This window comes from Sebastes umbrosus, chromosome 14 (genome assembly GCF_015220745.1).
Source record: "Sebastes umbrosus isolate fSebUmb1 chromosome 14, fSebUmb1.pri, whole genome shotgun sequence".
Lineage (NCBI taxonomy): Eukaryota > Metazoa > Chordata > Actinopteri > Perciformes > Sebastidae > Sebastes > Sebastes umbrosus.
Window position 1 is genome coordinate 23,281,662 of NC_051282.1, and position 17,222 is coordinate 23,298,883.

The 17,222-nt window shown below is 41.2% G+C and overlaps 1 protein-coding gene and 2 non-coding genes across 5 annotated transcripts in view; all 3 read left to right on the forward strand.

Annotated features, from left to right (window-relative positions):
- The window catches only part of kcnh6a (potassium voltage-gated channel, subfamily H (eag-related), member 6a), a 36,549-nt gene that overhangs the window by 5,941 nt on the left and 13,386 nt on the right, over positions 1–17,222 (forward strand). For all 3 annotated transcript variants that reach the window (XM_037793374.1, XM_037793371.1, XM_037793372.1), the window contains exons 3-9: positions 1,692–1,841; positions 2,471–2,574; positions 4,052–4,361; positions 5,268–5,470; positions 13,663–14,088; positions 15,062–15,479; positions 16,525–16,724. In XM_037793374.1, coding sequence (XP_037649302.1) covers positions 1,692–1,841; positions 2,471–2,574; positions 4,052–4,361; positions 5,268–5,470; positions 13,663–14,088; positions 15,062–15,479; positions 16,525–16,724 — 1,811 coding nt within the window. The remainder of the gene's footprint in view (positions 1–1,691; positions 1,842–2,470; positions 2,575–4,051; positions 4,362–5,267; positions 5,471–13,662; positions 14,089–15,061; positions 15,480–16,524; positions 16,725–17,222) is intronic.
- On the forward strand, positions 1,588–1,659 carry trnac-gca. Its single transcript has one exon. It is a non-coding gene; the product is annotated as a tRNA-Cys (tRNA).
- Positions 16,945–17,016, forward strand: trnac-gca. Its single transcript has one exon. It is a non-coding gene; the product is annotated as a tRNA-Cys (tRNA).

The window sequence follows — 17,222 nt, forward strand, 5'->3', positions numbered from 1 at the left end:
CACATATGTGTGTACAAAATTTCATGGAAATCCATCCAATAGACATTTCAGTAAAAGCCATAGCGTAATATCTGTCTTCTGAAGAGAGATTTCAGTCTAAAGCCATGCCACTAACATGGTGAAAATTCAACGTGGTGTAATATGTCAGTGCCAGGTGCACATTGATGTTGTTGGCATAAATAGTCTTCTCACTCAACGAGTAATATCACCAACAAAACAATCTTTTGAAATCTTAACTGACTGTATAAAGTCTCACTTCACATTTCTGTTAGTTAAACAGAATCACATTCAGATGTTCACAGATTCTAGTGATAAAAAACAAACATGGAAAACACGATTTATGAAGAAGAAAAAAGAAAAAACTTCTTATTCTCGCACCAACATGTGTGTCACGGTGACCTGCCACGTTTTTTTTCAGACTACTGCAGACTCTCCATGATCTTGAAAATCGGTCATCATGACTTTTATAATCAGGTTTTAAATCACGCAGTGTGCTCTCTGCTCTGAGTCGCCTCCCCAGTGAAACCAGGCAGGCACTCTCAGCATCATTATGCGTCGTCATTCTCCTATGGATGCACGTTTGTTTTGACGCTCCTGTTCTGCCGTATTGGTTTATTGGTACAATCGTAATCCCTGCTACCCTCCCACCTAAACAATCTTTTCCGTGCTTTCTTGCACATCCTCCACCTGTATTTATCTTTAGTGCAAAACTTTGATTTTAAAAAAAGTTATGTGTAAACAAGCATATTGTTATCACAGATGGGGAAGCTAGAAGGAATGAAAAGTTTGGAGACGCAGAGACGGTGATATTAGAAAATTGTGATGAGAGAACAGGGTGAAAGCAAAAAAAAATAACGGAGCGAGACAGACATTTAAACTTGGCAACCGTGGCATTTTACTGAGCGTTCTCTCCTCTCAAAGCCTCATTTACTTAATCTTAACGCCGCCACCAGTTGCAGACTGACCTGTGCAACCGTTAAATTCCTTCTTCATCTTTTTATCTGTCATTTGCACAAAGACACTGAAACACGATGATAAAGGCAAGCAAACACACACAGACATACACATACACACGTGTCTTTAGCTACTTTGGACACTTGGGCATGGGGCGTGCAGTCAAGAGCTCTGTTGTCATGGAAATGCGATCAGCATGCCAGCTCAAATCCACTAAGCATCTATTTGTTTGGTCTCCTGCTTCCTACTGTGCTTCCAGACTGAACAGGAAGAAAAATTTGCGAACAAGTGGATGTGATTCAGCTGCTCTCAGACTGGATGTGTGAATGGGACTGAATGCAGGAACTGTTTGTGTGTGTTTGTGTGGACATACGGTCCTCTGTATGTATGTGAGTGTGTTGGTGTGTGTGTTTGTGTGATCTGCCTTCGCCCCCCGTTTCTATTTTTAGACCGCTCTGATTGCAGAGTGAAGTTAGACCTGACGGAAGTGTTGCTCATTTAACCTTTTTTATCTTTCAGTGTTTGAAATCCGTTCCTCCTTTTCCCTTCTATATTTGTCTTTGTCTTTCTCCCTTTCACTCCTGTAAAAGCCTCATAAAAAAAAATCAGATGGCGATGACGTGTACAGTGTGTGGGGGTATAGCTCAGTGGTAGAGCATTTGACTGCAGATCAAGAGGTCCCCGGTTCAAATCCGGATGCCCCCTTCTTTGCTATTGATCTCTTTCTGTGTCTAAAGGGACCTGCAGACCGTGCCTGGTGGACATTGTCCCCGTAAAAAATGAGGAAAGCATCGTCATCATGTTCATCCTCGACTTCAAGGAGCTGATCGACCCTACTCTCAAGAGATCAGGCCTCAGGCAGAGAGTCGCCCAAGGACTGATTTACTGTAAGGCCTTTAACATTTGTATTATACCTTGCCTGCATGATACACTTTCAGGTTTAAAGAGTCTCTTTCTGTTCCTAAGATATACTGAAACATGATTTTTGCAACTGCAAGATCATTTTTTGTGTCAGTGAATCACATTATTCGATGTGTGTCATGTCATCCTAGTGATCAGTATTGACTAGGGCTATTAATCGATTTAAATATTTAATCGCAATTAATCGCATGATTGTCCATGGTTAATCACAATTAATAACACATTTGTATCTGTTCAAAATGTACCTTAAAGGGAGATTTGTCAAGTATTTAATACTCTTATCAACATGGGAGTGGGCAAATATTCTTGCTTTATGCAAATGTATGTATATATTTATTATTGTAAATCAATTAACAACACAAATCAATGACAGATATTGTCCAGAAACCCTCACAGGTACTGCATTTAGCATAAAAAAAATAAAATATGCTCAAATCATAACATGGCAAACTCAAGCCTAACAGTCAGTGTGCTGACTTGACTATGACTTGCCCCAAACTGCATGTGATTATCATAAAGTGGGCATGTCTGTAAAGGGGAGACTCGTGGGTAAGTTTTGATAACAGCTGAGCTGAACACAAACTTTCCCTTTCAGGTCAGAATCGCAGGTTGAAGATGAGGCTGCCGGTGCTACGGTCAATGCGACGACCTTCACTCTCCAAAGATCAGTTTGAAGGAGTGGTGGTGGACTACCTGCAGGTGAGGTGGTGTACACACACTCACAGCACACACAAGAGATGATGCAATGCAGCGTGCTTGCATGTATGCCTTGCATTCTGCTGTAGTGACACGTGACAGCAGCTAAAATCTATACAAACAGTGGGCCTCGTGCAAGAACCACTCGTACTAACAGATTCCTTCTTAAGTGACTTGTACGAGTGATTTAGGAGAACTTGTCGCATTCACCAATTTGATCGTATTTTGAATTTTCTCTTTTTGGCACGAACACGATTTACAAGTGGTCCAGACCTGTCGTAGGAGTCATGTGCGATTAGTCTGCTGTCATCCAAACCTAAGTTTTTCACTGATGGATTGTATATTTCATTACTTTGAAGCAATTTTGAGTTTGAAAATCCTATTTAAATTACACTTCATAATTATGTTGACATTATCCTGTTTGACTCTGAAATTTGATTTATAATTCTTCATGATTCTAAATGTATTCATATATCCTAACGATATCATTATTACTTTAAATGCCCATTGATGCTATTGTATAATACTACAACATCCATAATATGAAAATCTCATACTGCAAAGTGACTTAAATTACGCTCTTTTGGAAAAGAGCGTGTCTTTAGACAGCATGCTGATATATTGACAGAGACAGGTAAATGGGGCAGGACGCGTAGCCTTATATGGTATCATTGGGGCGTTAATTAGGCTAATTCACATGAACACACACTCATTTACGCAGGTCATTTACATTGTTATCTGAAGTGTAGTGTGGAGTGTTTGCTGAATCTGACGTGGCACACTCGTACGAGCCCACGGTACGAAAAAAAGTAAGAGTAATTTAAGATAAGAATACGAAAATGTTATTGCATGAGGCCCAGTAATACTACACAACTACGAGGCATCGCAGTGACTGAATTATTGAATTTACTGACAGAAGCTTGCATGACGAGCACAAAACAAAAAACATTCTGCACTCAAATTATTTATAGACAACAAACTCTTCTGCTGGTACAGGCTTTTCACATATGAAATTCCAACCATTCAATATGAACCGTGCTGTTTCACATTCGTTAAAATAGCAGCAAGAATTGTTTGAAATTCAAGGACTGATTTCTTGGCCCAAAGGACCCCGACGGGAAGCATGAGGGGAAAAAAAATCTACCATTGTTGAGTAAATCTTCCTCTTCCTAGAGTCTCCCCTTACTTCTGCTTAGAGTTCTCTCGCGTTTTGATGAATGACCTCTAGTGCGAAACTATTTCCTGACGGTATGTATACCTGACACCAGAACTGTATTGGGCCAAGTTAGGCAAACTTACATGTCGGGGGTCTTTGGCAGGTCTACTTTGTATCGTAAGCTATAAGTTGGGTAGTCCTGTTTTGCAAAACACAACAAAGGTTCAATTTGAAATGCAGATAAACTTTTTATAGACAGATTATATTATACTATATCATTTTTGTACATCTAAGACATGGCCTCCTGCTCTCTGTTCTTAACAGCCAAACAGCGAGGAAGTCCCCCTCAAAGAGTTTCGGATCCCGTCCAAGGAGAGCTGCATGCAGTCTGAGACAGAAGCCCTGATAGAACAGGACCTCGATCCTCCCTCCCCTCCAGCCCAACCGGCCTGCAAGCGGCGCTCCCTGCTGACAGACCGCCTGGACCCCGGCAACGCCTTCCCCAGGGGGACGATACCTCGAAGCTGTTCTCGGGACAGCGTCCGCAGCCTTCGACGCGCCTCGTCACTGGACGACATTGATGGCATGAGGGCAGAATGGAGCAGTCGACCTGGAGACGCCCAAACCAACAACAGTGAGTGTCTGACCGAGACGCTCACAAGCGTTTGAGTACAGAATTACTAGTAGTATTATTGGAGGAGGCTAGCAGGACTGTATTTGTCTCTGAGAGAAACTAAAATATCTTTGAAATACACACTTTCATCATATTAGTGAAAGCTCCTGTATTATCGTAGCACACACCTGACCGCCAATCAGAAAGTTGTTAATCACGGCCATGTTATAATATTTGTTATAACTCTTGAAATTGGTCAAATAAGAAATCCGATATGATGAAAATGATGAACAAGCAGCAAAAACTTAAAGCAGCTCACAGCTTTCTTTCACTGACAAGAAGAGATGGAAATTGAGAGAGAGAGAGATCAAAGATTACAGCTCTCTAACATCCATACCACAGAGAGCATCGCTCTGAGCATGTGCAGACGCCTGATGGTTGTTCCAGCAGAGACACATGAATCAATCCCCCTGTTACTGTGTGTGTGTGATTGTGTTGTGTTTATGATTATGTGTGGGTTTGTGTTCCATTTGTGGTAAAATTGCACATATGTGCTCTTCTTCTCTCAGGGGAAGCACTTTGTGAAGAAACTATATATTTTTTGTGCAGGTTCCAATCATACTCTCGACCCTCAGTCTGTCACATTTTCTTTCATTTTCAACATATTTGTACGTGTCTTTGAGGCTGAGGGGAAGTGCAGTCTGTCCTGATTCCCCTGTTGACGGCCAGAAATAGTGGATGAACAAAAACATTTTGTTTCTGAAAACATTTTAACTGCATGTTCTTGTTTTAACATTTGGTCACGATTTTACCTTCAAACCTGGACACTTTTAGTGAATTTAATAAATCATATTATTGAAATAAATGTTCAGTATTTTGTTCTTGTTTGTCCGTGTTAATTGCTGATAATGCTGCTCTCTGTTGCAGATCTGAAGCCCAGCGTTCTGAACTCCACGTCGGACTCGGACCTGATGAGACATCGGACCATCAGCCGCATCCCTCAGGTTACTCTCTCCTTCGGCTCGGACCGGATGAGACCTCCTTCGCCTACCGAGATTGAAATCATCGCACCCAGCAAGATTAAAGACCGAACCCAGAATGTCACTGAGAAGGTCACTCACGTCACTCAGGTAGGACGAGTCCTTTAACATCTCAGTGAAAAAAGAGAGATGGTAAATCACCTCTGTCTTTATCTCTTTGCACTTCACACAAATATGTGATTGGGAGATCTGCATTAACGCTTTGTGGTCGCCGATCCCTGATAATGCTACATTGTGAACAACAAATCCGTGTTGAAATCGGCAGGAGGAGAGCTGGTTCATGTTGGCAGCACCGGAGCAGCTAACATATGGAGGTTCCATTGAGTTACATTATGATGCAGTAAAATGAGTAGTGGGTGAAGGTAAATTATAACGCTATCATGATGTGTTCAAATGTAATCTTGTAAAATATAGTTTTTGGTGAGAAACTTGAGTGAGTCCAGTTGTATGAAGGAGATGTTTTCACAGCAATATAAAATAGATATTAGAGAGGGTATTATGACCTGTTTAACTTCCTAACACTACCTCTAAGCAGTAATACATCATTAGAACTACTAGTGCCAAGATTTTTTTAATCAAAATCAATCAATAAATCAATAAAAAATAGTATCTTTTATTTCCTAATCATTTGAATTGTGTGTTTTTATGCAAATAACCACTAATGAGGATTATAACAAAGTGAAAGCATAACATTTAAATTTAAACACAAAATTTTAATTTAAAAACAACAACAAAACATCTCTATTGGCCGATATGGCTCATCGACGATCGGCAATCTGTATCTGCGTTAAAAAAAACGTGATTGAGGCATCTCTTAAAGTTATATTTGCTCCCTTTTTTCCTGCTGATCCTCAAAACCGTGAAACAATCTGAACCATGAGTTTTGTGATCCGTTGCACCTCTACTTATTGTTGGTTGCTTACACATATTTTTTATTTATAAACCTAAGATTATTCTACTTATGTACTAATTTGAAGTACTCATTTGTTCAATTCAAAATTAATAATATTATACTTATTTCTTTATGTCATGGTTATACCGCTAGAATCGAAATAACTCGTCTGTGAGCTGAAAGACTGGATGGCTGTAATCATTTTGCCTAATGAAAAGTTAATAATGGATGTGCCTGTGCCCCAGAACGACTGTTAATAAGGAGTACAGTAGAAAGAAAGTCAGTTGAAACCAGACTAAACCTAACATGACATGTTTTTCTTAATACAAGAACAAATGAGGTGAGATAATTCCACTTGTAGTTTCCCTTATTTCAGAAGTTTTCTAGAAAGGTATCCATATCATGATGACAGAGAATAGGCAGATCATTGCTCTGGTTTCAACGATGATTTTGCCTGGAAATTATTGGGCAAAACCTGTTTGCAGATTTTTCTTTATTCTTTGCATGTAGGATTCATGTTTTTGGATAGCTTCAAGTCAAGTTGAGCCTCATATTTAGAGGTTTGCGGTGACATTTCACAACAGCTTTGTCTGCTAGCTGTTTCTCCCGAAAGTAAAGATTTGACTCTGCTCATTGGGAAAAGAAATAATATCAATCACATCATGTTACTCCTCCTGTCATTCTGTTTGATAAGTCCAGCTTGTTGGCCATTATTGTAGTTGATCTCCCCGTGCTGTCACATCCACTCGTTGTCTCTGCACATCAGACAAAGATGTCTATAAATGTTTACTGCTTCTGGCTCACTGAAAATGCTAAAAGACATCTGCAGTCGCAGGGTGAAAGTGTGAAAGAATAATCTCACCTGAGGTGTGACATCTATGGCACCAGCAGCACAACGTTCCCATCAGCCGCCTGTCATCACAGCACGGTGTGTCGGTGCACATTTTGGCACATTGTTACCTCACGCACAGCAGTGGAGGAAAAAACAAAATGTAAAAATACTCAAAGACAAAGCAAAGTTTCTGCTTTTAAATGTTGACTTTTGAAGGAAGAGTGTGTAGCATTCAGAGGGATCTATTGGCAGAAATGGAATATAATATTAATAAGTTTGTTTTTCTTTAATATATAATTTCGTCACCTTAGAAGGAGCTGTTTATATCTACATAGGGAGCGGGTCCTCTTCTAGATAGGGACATTCACTGCTAAACCATCACAACCACACATAACATAGGCATTAGACTTGCATAGCTTCTGACAGCACATGTATTTATTATTAATGGGTCCTAAATTTGCATGCTATTCGCGCAGTACTATAACCCTATGTAATTGCTGCTGCCTTGGTGGTGGTGAGATCTCACTTGTTCACACCAGGGGGAGGCGAGTGGTATTGACAGCCGGCCGCACAATGCGGAAGCAGCGTGGCTTCTGTGGCCCTGGAAAAACTGACAGTATGAACAGAAGGCCTCCGAAAATGCCTGGCAGAACACTTGAGTTGTTATCTGGACTCAGCTGACGTCATGTACGAGTTTGGATAACGAGTGTTCCTCCGTGTTAGTATGGCGGTGGAGTGGACTGTCAGTAGGGTTTGTCTTACTCTTCATGTTTCTGTTGGAAGGTAGAAAGCTGTTATTTCAGCTATTTGACTCTGGTATGTCTCCTGACAGACCACACACAAGGTGTCGTCGAGGTCGTCTTCATCTTAAAAACAATTTGGTCCAGAAATATGTCTTTAAATCTTGCTTTTAGTACAAACAAGGGGCTGCAGCACAAATCAGCTTGTTTTAATATCTGTTTTGTAACATATTGTATAAATGGCAATCACCCTCATTTTGTGATCATATTTATTGGACATTTAAACAGATTAAGTTGCATTACTAATGATGAATTATCTGGTCACGTTCGCAGATATTGTATCTCGTTTGATGGAAACCTAGTATCATACTTTTAGAGGATTGTCTTTTGTGTGTATTTAGTGTGATGTGTTTTGGAGAGATTCTGTGTAAATCCCTTTGAATTATTTTAGGCTTTGGTGTTTTAGCTGTCAAACACTATGTCTATTCTTCAGATTTTCAATGGATGGATTTTAAAGTTCTTGCCAGACAAATGACTCTGCTTTGAATAATAATTTGTGTCTATGTCTTTTCCACAGAAAACGGTTCTAAAACCTTGGTAAATATTCTTAAAAATGCATCTGCTCCTCTCCGTCATTGAAACAAATATCCAAAATCGATGAATATGCAAATATGTTTAATTTCAAAAGTTTATCTACTGGACACAAGATGTCTCCTACTTCACTGAAATGTCCATTCTTAAGCCCCAATCAGACAGAGTGCGTTTTAGATATTGAAGCATTCTGCGTGCTGTTTTTGTGTTGCTGAGCGTCTTGTGTTTATCCGCTCTGTGCGTCTCACATTTTTACAGGAGCACCCTGAACGCCTTGCGTTGAAAAAAATTAAACTCGGAAAAGCGTCCGACGTCATTAGTGCTTTTTCTCATTGTGGTGACTTTTAATGGATACATTATTATGGACTTTACCAACCGTAGTTACCATGATCTAAACAGAAAACAGCAGGCAAATTAGTACGGTATTTGAGATTTTGCATAAGCTGCATATTAAACCACGATTAGCTTCCTAACTATTTGTGATGTCACAAAATCCTGCTCGTCCGTACACGTCTTTAACTGAGGTTTAAGGTCAAGCTCAGGGACACTTTCCCCTTCAGCAGATGGATGTGAAAACAGCCTTCTGATGTCAAACTCAGTGCACAGTGAAGCTCTACAGTAGAGTATTAGGGACACGTGAAAACGTGATTTGAGTTCAGAGTTTAAAGTCATAATTCAGAATTTTTCACACGTGGCCCTAATCCTCAAGTGAATTCACAATAATAAAAACTCATTTTTGTGTGGAGGGGGACTTTTTGGGGGAGATTCTGTGGTTTTATTATGTCAGCCAGGGTGGTTGTCTCTGTCCATTTGCACAGATTCCTCTTCTTGTTTCAAACATCCAGAAATATAAACATTTTTCTTTGGAAACACATACAGACAATTAAACTTTCATTAACAGACTAAAGACTAAATCAATATGGTTTTAGTTTTTTTAGTACGAAGGTAGCAAATCGAGTATATGTTTTCAAATTTGGTGGATCAATACGTTGTGTTAGTTATTCACAGCCTGAGGTATTGTTGTATCTGCTGTCATGTCAGTATAGATAGTAACCAGGCAGCATAGAGAACAAACGGGGGACTCACTGGTGAGTGTGTGAGGATGTAAGTGGAGATTGTGTGGGTGTGTGCGGGGATCACATACTGTCTGTGAGAGTGGTGAGAGGTTCTGGTGAGATGTAGTTATGAAAGCGAGTAAAAAGGGGCGACGGCTGTGAGGTTATTGAGCGGCCCTCGGTGGCTTGACGCCGATGCCGGGCGGTGACCTTGGCCTGTGGAGCTAATGGAAGTGGAGGGCAGCGGGGAGGCTCTGTGTGCATCTGTCAAACCTCCAACTGCAGTCCCCTCTAGCCGTCTTCATGCTGGTGCCAGTTTGAGCTTTAGTCCTGTTAAATCAGCTTGACTCGCTGTGGTATCGTAGTCGTGGGGTCACAGACCAATGTGAAGCCCTGAAGGTCACGTTTTAGGTCACAGTAATCGTTGCGTGTGTGAACTATAGCAGTGGTCAATAACAACACCAAGTTTGTGTAAAGAATGAACATGCTGTTTGCATGTAACTAAATCTATAAGCAGATGTTGCCTTTACATTTCTCCTGCCGTTATACAATAAAATTGTTCATTATAGCGCCTTTATAATTGCATTTCGATTGGTAACTTACAAAAAGGGAAATGAAGGTTGTCATTGATCTGTGTTCGTATTGATTTGTCTGCATAACATGAAGCACACAGGGTGATTGACCAGACTGTAACTGTAGAAAAGCCCCAGCTCACTGTAACTAGTGTGTGTGGTGCCCCCTGGCTTTGAATGAGCTTCACAACAGGAGAGACTGGAGAGGAATTCAGGTTGAACTGACTGGAACTTTATATTTGATTTTGAAAGGTGGCATCATGATGCCTGCTCAGCTGATGAGCTGCTCAGAGACGGCAGAGCACCGGAGGACACAGATGATCTTTTTCAGATTACCTGTCTCATACACTACTGTCAGGATATAGTGACCTTTTTATAGAAATAACTTTTTTTATATATTACACATTTGCTCCATTTCTACCCACTGCAGCTTTAAGACAATGATTTGCTGACTCAAAGAGGATTATGCAAAAAAAAATACACAAATAAATATATGTGGTTGTAACACACTGCATGTAAATACAGATATATTTACATAATTATTTCTAACCATAAATCAGGCTACTTATATCAACAGTGAAGAACATACAGTAGAGTGCTCAAGGAAAGCTACTTTGGCTGTTGTTGCTTACTGAGTACTAGTGGAGGAGGCAGATGCCGTCATTCATTGAGCCACTGGATCATTTTTTCATGTTTGAAGGAGGATCCCGCGGTGAGGGCAGGGCTACAGGGAGGGAGGAGAGAGCAGGAGGGAGGGAGATACAGACGGATGGATGGATGGAAAGGGGTTTCCTCCCCCTCTCAGTCTCTTCTCTTGCTGTTTACACCGTGGTGCGCTTCAGCATGAGCTTCAAGCATACACTGCAGCCTGTGAGTACCTCAGCCTTCCTGGGTCTCTCAAGCTCCCTGGTAGTCCTCCTCAAACTCTCCACTTCCCTGTTTGTTTGTTTGTTTGTTGTGCCCTTCCCTCCTTTTCCTCCTTGTCTCTGCTTTCCTCCTCCACCTCACCCTTCCTGCTTACCTTCTGTAGTGCCACAGGTGAGCAACATCAGCTTTATCCAGGTCAAGCTGATGCCATGTCACCTTGCTATGACAAGGTCTTTTTCACAGATTTTGTGCACAGAATCTTATTTTTGCTTTTATAACATTTTGCTATTGAGTTGCACCTGTTGTAGGTTTACTGAAGTACAGAAATAGGTGTTGTGTTTTATGTTTAGAGAGGAATAAGACAGGATAAGGAAGATGCACTGGCTGAAAAGTTGAATTGTATGTTTACTAAAGATTGCAAGAAGAAAACATCGACTGAAATGAGTTACACGTGACAGATCTTGCACTTTGCATTGTGACTTTATTCAAAAGTAAGGATAAAAGTCGTATTTTCTAGGTTTTCATAGCAGATAAACTACAATCCACAGTCTGAATAGTTAGTGTTCAAGCTGTACTTTCAACTTTGAATGCCCTAGAAGCAGCAATTTCCTATATTTCACACTGGCTTTCATGATTTCTATCCTGTTCGGTCTTAAAGCTTCCCTTGTATTTCACACATCAGCTGCTCTCTCAAGCTAATATATGTGAAAATGTATAGACGGTGAACTCTTGCTGTGTTGATTATAAAGTCAGAGTAGCGTCACAGAGCGGTTGCGTGCGAACTGGTGGTGGCCGGTCGTCATTATGAAACAGAGCAGTGCACAACGTCAATAACTCAACACTTCTTGGATGAGTGAACTTTTGCTCATGTGTTTACGTTCTCATTACTGTGTTGTCTTTTCACATCTGTTCAGCTACTGTGGTCAGTTGCTGGCACACAAAGGAGTGCCAGAGGTCGTTGTGTTCAGGTTCCCCACCTTAACCGTCTATCCAAATACTGTACACTGTCCATTGGTCATTAAAAAAAACTGATTTATGGAGCAAGAGCAGAAGCCATCATCCCTCTGCTATTAATGCTGCTGCATGCTGTAATGGAAAACGATACAAGCATTTTTGTTGACCAAATATGGCCATGTACACATTTAGTAACTTTTTTGAATGTGGTGTTTTGTCCTTAAGAGGCAGTTTACTTTGACTATGTTTGTCCACTGTTTTCATCTAAGCTGGGAAAGTGGAAAGAAACAGCATTTAGTCTAAATAGACGCCACCACGTTAGACTTGTGGTTCCTATGAGACTTTAGTGTTTGTCACTCCTCGTCATACAAGTCCAGCTTCTTTTGTCACAGTGACTATGATGATGATTATGCAAACCAAAATGCAAATGAGGGTCTAACCACTGGAGGGTTTGTGAAGGAGATGGAAGGACAGAAATGCACTAAGAGTATTGTTAACATAGATATGGGTGTCAGCAGTGGGGCATCAGTTTGTTAGAGGAGAGGTCACCAGCAATGACCTGACCTTCAGAATTAACTAAAATTGCCCCTCTGCATGGCTCCCAATCGATGCCGCCACTTATTCTGGTCCACAATTGATCAGAACACTAGTAGAAGTGGTCACATGGTCTCAGTAAAATGGGCATCACATGGTGCAACAGAGGCAGGTGAGGCTGCTGTGGGCTCTTTAAAAACAGCAGTTAGTGATTTGACTCAGTAAAGCGCCTGTGGAGAGCGGATAGAGCTACACACTCTGTTAGGGTTTTTGGTTTTTGTAGAAGTCTGTTGGTTTTTCTGCTAGAGAGTGATGCAGGAGAGGAGATGGCCACCACACAGCAGGCAGGTAGGGCTGCAGAGGGTTTGGAGGAGCTTCCTCTTCTGCTGCTGTGGTCGACCCATGGAGAACCTTGACATGGAGACCCTAATTGTTGTACCGGTCAGTGGGATCTTAATACTCATCGCTTTACTGACTCATTTTACTGTTAACTGATTGTTTTGTTTTTGTTTGCCTGTTAATGCAATTAGGCAAATCACTCGGGTAATGGTGGTAACACTGGATGGAGATTTGTATATTGATGTTTTTTGCCTCGCCAAAGGCTGGAGTTGTTTCTGTTGTTTTTGCTGCATTAAAGAGGACCTATTAGGTGCGAACATGTATTTTCTACTAGAACATGACTTTAATGTTCAAAAAACGCTTTACTTTTCTCATACTGTCTGTGATGCAGCACCTCTTTTCACCCTTTGTCTGAAATGTTCTGTTTGAGCTCCTGCACGTGGAGCGTGAAACTATCCGTTATGCAAATCTGTTACTTGGTGACATCACCATGTTACAGTAGAAAAGGCGGGACTTCGACAAGGCGTTTCAGGCAGTTCAGGAGCTGTGTTTCTGTGGGGGAGAGTAACTCCCTTTGGCGTGAACTTTGGACTTTGTAACCTTGCAGACCTTTTACATGCACAAAAAACTGTTCAGTTGGTTGCAATCTGCAACCTCACCACTAGATGCCACCAAATCCCACACACTGCACCTTTAAGTGTATCCAATGCGCACTTTCCATGTTTTCATCTCCTAATAGATAAATCAACTAATGGACAAACCTCCCAAAAACCTCCTATTACTGTTTGAGATGTATGCTTCATGAAGTGACTTGTTTTCAGCTCATCTCCATCCCACTAGTCATGGATCTACTGTCCTCCCTCTATTATTAGTAACATCCTCACCATCCTGTCCCTCTCTCCTCAGGTGTTGTCTCTCGGTGCTGATGTGCTGCCAGAGTACAAGCTCCAGGCCCCACGCATCCACAAATGGACCATCCTTCACTATAGTCCCTTCAAAGCAGTATGGGACTGGGTTATCCTGCTGCTGGTCATCTACACCGCCGTCTTCACGCCGTACTCCGCCGCCTTCCTTCTCAACGAGGTGGAGGACGAGCGGAGGAGAACCTGCGGCTACACCTGCAACCCGCTCAACGTGGTGGACCTGGTGGTGGACGTCATGTTCATCGTGGACATCCTTATCAACTTTAGGACCACCTACGTCAACCACAACGACGAGGTGGTCAGCCACCCGGGACGCATCGCGCAGCACTACTTCAAGGGCTGGTTCCTCATCGACATCGTGGCCGCCATCCCTTTCGATCTACTCATATTCCGCACCGGGTCTGAGGAGGTGAGAGAGAAGGGGAGACAGTGGCCTCACAACATCAACGTCATACATTTGACTTCTCCCAATGTTGCCTGACAAATATAAATATACCTTTTCACAACAGACAAAAGGTCAAACAACACTGAGGTAGCAAATAACATTAATGATGGCTCTGTTCCATTAAGCATCTCAGTAGGTCATGCCAGTGAGCCAACTAAATAGCCATTAGTCTTTCCTCCGTGCCATCAACCAAAAACGGTTATTGAATTAATTGGAAACAATAAAACAGGTGATGTAGTTGCAGAACCATTGTTTGTTTTTTTAAGATCATGTTTTTGCCTCTATTTGACAGAGGACAGAGTAGAAATGGGAGAGAGAGAGAGAGAGAGAGAGAGAGATGACATGCAACAAAGGTCCCAAGGCCTTAATCGAACCCGGGCTGTTCCAGTTACATTGCATGCGTTGTAACCACTCGGCTACTACTCTACAACTACTCTAACCAGTTGTTGGCAACATTCACAATTTTGAAATGCAGTAAATCCATTTGTTGTCTAAACGTCTTTGCGTAGTTCACTGATTGGTCCAATGTTCGGATCTCAGGTTTGGTTGATTATGAGTGTTTCTCAGACTGAAGGTGCAAGATTATGTCTTTCTTAACAGATACTGTACTGTATGTGTCCAAAACTAATTACCTTCAGGACAATACAGTCTATATTATCTTATCTTATTTTGTTTAGTATTTTAGAGACCGTAAGATGTTAGTGGATCGGTGTGAGAGATGAGTGTCAGGTCATCATACTGTATCTTTTTATGTTAGGTTTTTGCTTTATTTAGACCAATAAATTGGATCTGCGCTTCTATATTTTGTATTGAACCTTCCATTTAAGTCTCAATACACTTTAAATCTGCAGCAAAGAAAGCTGTTTTAAATCTCAGTGATTTTACATTACGTTACATTGCTAATATCAATAATATGAAGTCTACTCTCTCTCCATAGCCTCAGACAACCACTCTGATTGGATTACTGAAAACAGCCAGACTGCTGAGGTTGGTACGAGTGGCCAGGAAGTTGGACCGCTACTCAGAATATGGAGCCGCGGTTCTTTTCCTCCTCATGTGCACCTTTGCCCTCATCGCTCACTGGCTGGCCTGTATCTGGTACGCCATCGGCAACGTGGAGCGGACCAGTTCTGCCCGCATCGGAGGCTTGAAGATCGGCTGGCTGGACAACCTGGCTGAGCAGATTGGTAAACAGTACAATGATAGCGACGCAGCCTCGGGCCCCTCAATCAAGGACAGGTATGTCACAGCACTGTACTTCACCTTCAGCAGCCTGACCAGTGTGGGCTTTGGGAACGTCTCGCCCAACACCAACCCAGAGAAGATCTTCTCCATCTGTGTCATGCTCATTGGCTGTGAGTAGAGTCTGGAAACAGAGCACCCTCCTGAACAAATAAAATACCTCCAGTGTTAAAGCAGCTTTAGGTTAATGTGAATGTGTGACAGAAACAGTTTGAAAACCTTGACACAAACATTTTGAATCCTGATTGTGGTGTTTTTTGTGATCTTATCCAATGGTGGCAATATTTAGTCTTAATAAGCTAAAAAACTTTGATTTAAAAGATAGACATTTGTTTTGCATGCTGTGACCTACGACGGGTATAAGGGTCATTGTAGGTAAAAAAATAAATAATAATTACGAAGTCGGAGGAGGGGGGTAATATTCCAAGAAGTACCAATTTATAAAGTCATAAATTTACAGTAGAGTGCAAAATATATTATTATTATTTATACATATTGTAACAGACTCTCCATTCATCCATTCTCACTGGGGCTGCAGGCTATGCAGGGTCTTTCAGACGTCTCTCTCCCCAGCAAACTCTAAGGACATAATTCACCATAATCTGTAGTTCAACACAAGCAGTTATGTTATCTGCCTTTCCTGTATTGTTTTCCGTTCCCACTGACACAGTGACAGTTGGGCACAGTTCCTTAAAAGCATCAGTGTGTAACTATGATAACGCAGTGTGTTCAGAGTAACGTCCTCTCAGCGGTTGGTTTTTAGTCTGAAGTAAAAGACACACGCTTTTGTGTATTCAAAGATAAAAGTTGTTTGTCTCTACTTTCCTGTAACTTCTATAATATTAGTACTTAAATTCATAAAAGAACACATTAAGAACATGAAAGAAAATGCCTCGCTCAGTTTTCCGAGTTTTATCACGTAAATTTATTGCTATAATCTTGCAAATTTGTGAGTTTTTCCTGTAAATTTGCCACTTTAATCTCAGAGAATATCCACGTTTTTTCTTGTAAATTTATGACTTTAATCTTGTAAATTCTGAGTTTTTTCTCTGCAATATTACCCCCCTTAAATGGTCCCTATTACGCCGTCGTAGTTACCTGTTTTTTTTTTAATAACTATTTTTAACATGTGGTATTTCTGTCGTCTGTCCCGTGCAGCTCTCATGTACGCCAGTATCTTTGGTAACGTGTCGGCCATCATTCAGAGGCTGTACTCAGGCACGGCCCGGTACCACACCCAGATGCTGCGGGTCAAAGAGTTCATCCGTTTCCACCAGATACCAGGAGGCCTGAGACAGAGGTTGGAGGAGTACTTCCAACATGCCTGGTCCTACACCAACGGCATCGACATGAACGCTGTAAGTCATGTAAGACATTCACACACCCTCATGGTTGTGCACTAGTTCACAAGAGGCAAGTGACTTATGTTATGTTATGTTAATGTATGTTGTTATGACTTCTTTTTGTTGGAAAGTGGATTTTTGGACAGATTAGAAAGATGGAATTGTTGCTTTATACTTTTACATAAAACTTTAAATTGCAAATTATTATTTTGGTTCTTGAGCTGACAATGCAACAGGGGGTATAGCTCAGTGGTAGAGCATTTGACTGCAGATCAAGAGGTCCCCAGTTCAAATCTGGGTGCCCCCTCTCCAACCATGTGACCTTTTAGTCTACATAATCCCAAACCACAACTGCTATACTGGCCGCTCAGCTGTACAATGCATGTTTCATTTCTGCATACAAGTCTGCCTTACAAAGCTTAAATCATACTCTATATGGAGTTATATGAGTGCCATAATAAAGAATAAATCTGTAAAAGAATAAGAAAATAAATGTGGAAATATAAAGAGGAA